General features: G+C 33.8%; 1 protein-coding gene across 2 annotated transcripts in view; it reads right to left on the bottom strand.

The window, feature by feature from the left end:
* Positions 1-1,273, bottom strand: part of LOC109833393 — a 25,383-nt gene that overhangs the window by 19,330 nt on the left and 4,780 nt on the right. For both annotated transcript variants that reach the window (XM_020401045.1, XM_020401044.1), the window contains one exon: positions 773-1,002. In XM_020401045.1, the coding sequence (XP_020256634.1) occupies positions 773-1,002 (230 nt within the window). The remainder of the gene's footprint in view (positions 1-772; positions 1,003-1,273) is intronic.

Raw genomic sequence — 1,273 nt, 5'->3', positions numbered from 1 at the left:
GAGGGGGTAGTTACCTTGAAGACCTGAACGCTTTGGTATCTTGTGGGTACATTTTCGTAGCTCTTCACAGTGCACATGAGATTGGAACAAAAATATCAGGGGGGAGATAAGAAGCAACTAAAGTATCAAAGGAAAAGGCATGAGAGGAAGGACATTATTGGATTAACTGGGAATCACAAACATTTATTGGAATTGAATTCACTCATCGCGTGAATGAATTACAAATGACTCATTCAATAGAGAAAACATAAATTCCTTAAAACCTAACCAATAGCTTGAACCACATTGACAAATTAGAATTCATACATTCTGATTCATGGTAACCAAATGGACTTTTATGACATTTTATCTCTCCTTAACTTACGGGCATTCATTAAAATAAGTTGTCACTTCTATTTTCTCAAGTTCATAAGTAAAGAACGGTTAAGGTCAATTTTGTCTCTATAACAAATGAAGGTTTATTTTTTAATAAATTCCCATTCATATTTATAAATTCCTAAAGAAGGTATGATGCTTCTACAGATTCCACAGAAAAAACACACTGCTTATCAATCTAAATGTAAAGGTCTAAAATCTAAATTATCGCTTTCAATGATTTGGTTTATCTTGTTAATTTGAATAACTAGTTCAATTATTCAATTCCATTTGTTCCATAGATTGTTTCAGTTTCCCTATGTATTAGGACTCGGCTAATATCTTTTGGCTAGATTATAAGTTTGAATCAAATCAACGTAGGACATCTTTTGGCAAAACAAATGAAAGAACAACTTACGCAAGATCGCCTCCGATGAGGAGCAAGTCTCCACGTGGAAGGCTATCCATGAAACCATTTAGTTTAACCTGAATAGAAGGCTGAGCCAGCAGTCGGGCCACTGCATAGGATGAATTTCCTCCATCACCAGTATCTGCAATGAAATCAAACCAAAGATCCTGTTTTTTCTTATAATGGTCAAACAAAAGATCATCATGTTTGCCCTCATTGGGAAGCTTCTGCATTGCAGCCTGTTGCAGCACAAGCAGATTAAGAAAAAAAGAATCTGTAAGCCCAAATAATATATACATGGTAAACAAATATAAGTTTAGGAAAAGGAAAATTCTAATCGCGACATGTAAAGAAAGGAAGGAAACAGATAGATAAAGACTTCTGCTTCAAACACCTACATATTATATCTAGAAACTTGATTGACACACACTGTAATGATTTTTCTTTTCCTTTCTTTTCTTTTTCTTCTTTTTGGGTTGTTTTTATTTTTTATTTTTTTATTTGGTGTGT

Source organism: Asparagus officinalis, chromosome 3 (assembly GCF_001876935.1).
Source record: "Asparagus officinalis chromosome 3, Aspof.V1, whole genome shotgun sequence".
NCBI lineage: Eukaryota > Viridiplantae > Streptophyta > Magnoliopsida > Asparagales > Asparagaceae > Asparagus > Asparagus officinalis.
The sequence above is the reverse complement of the archived record's forward strand: the minus strand, read 5'-3'. Positions and strand labels throughout refer to the sequence as shown.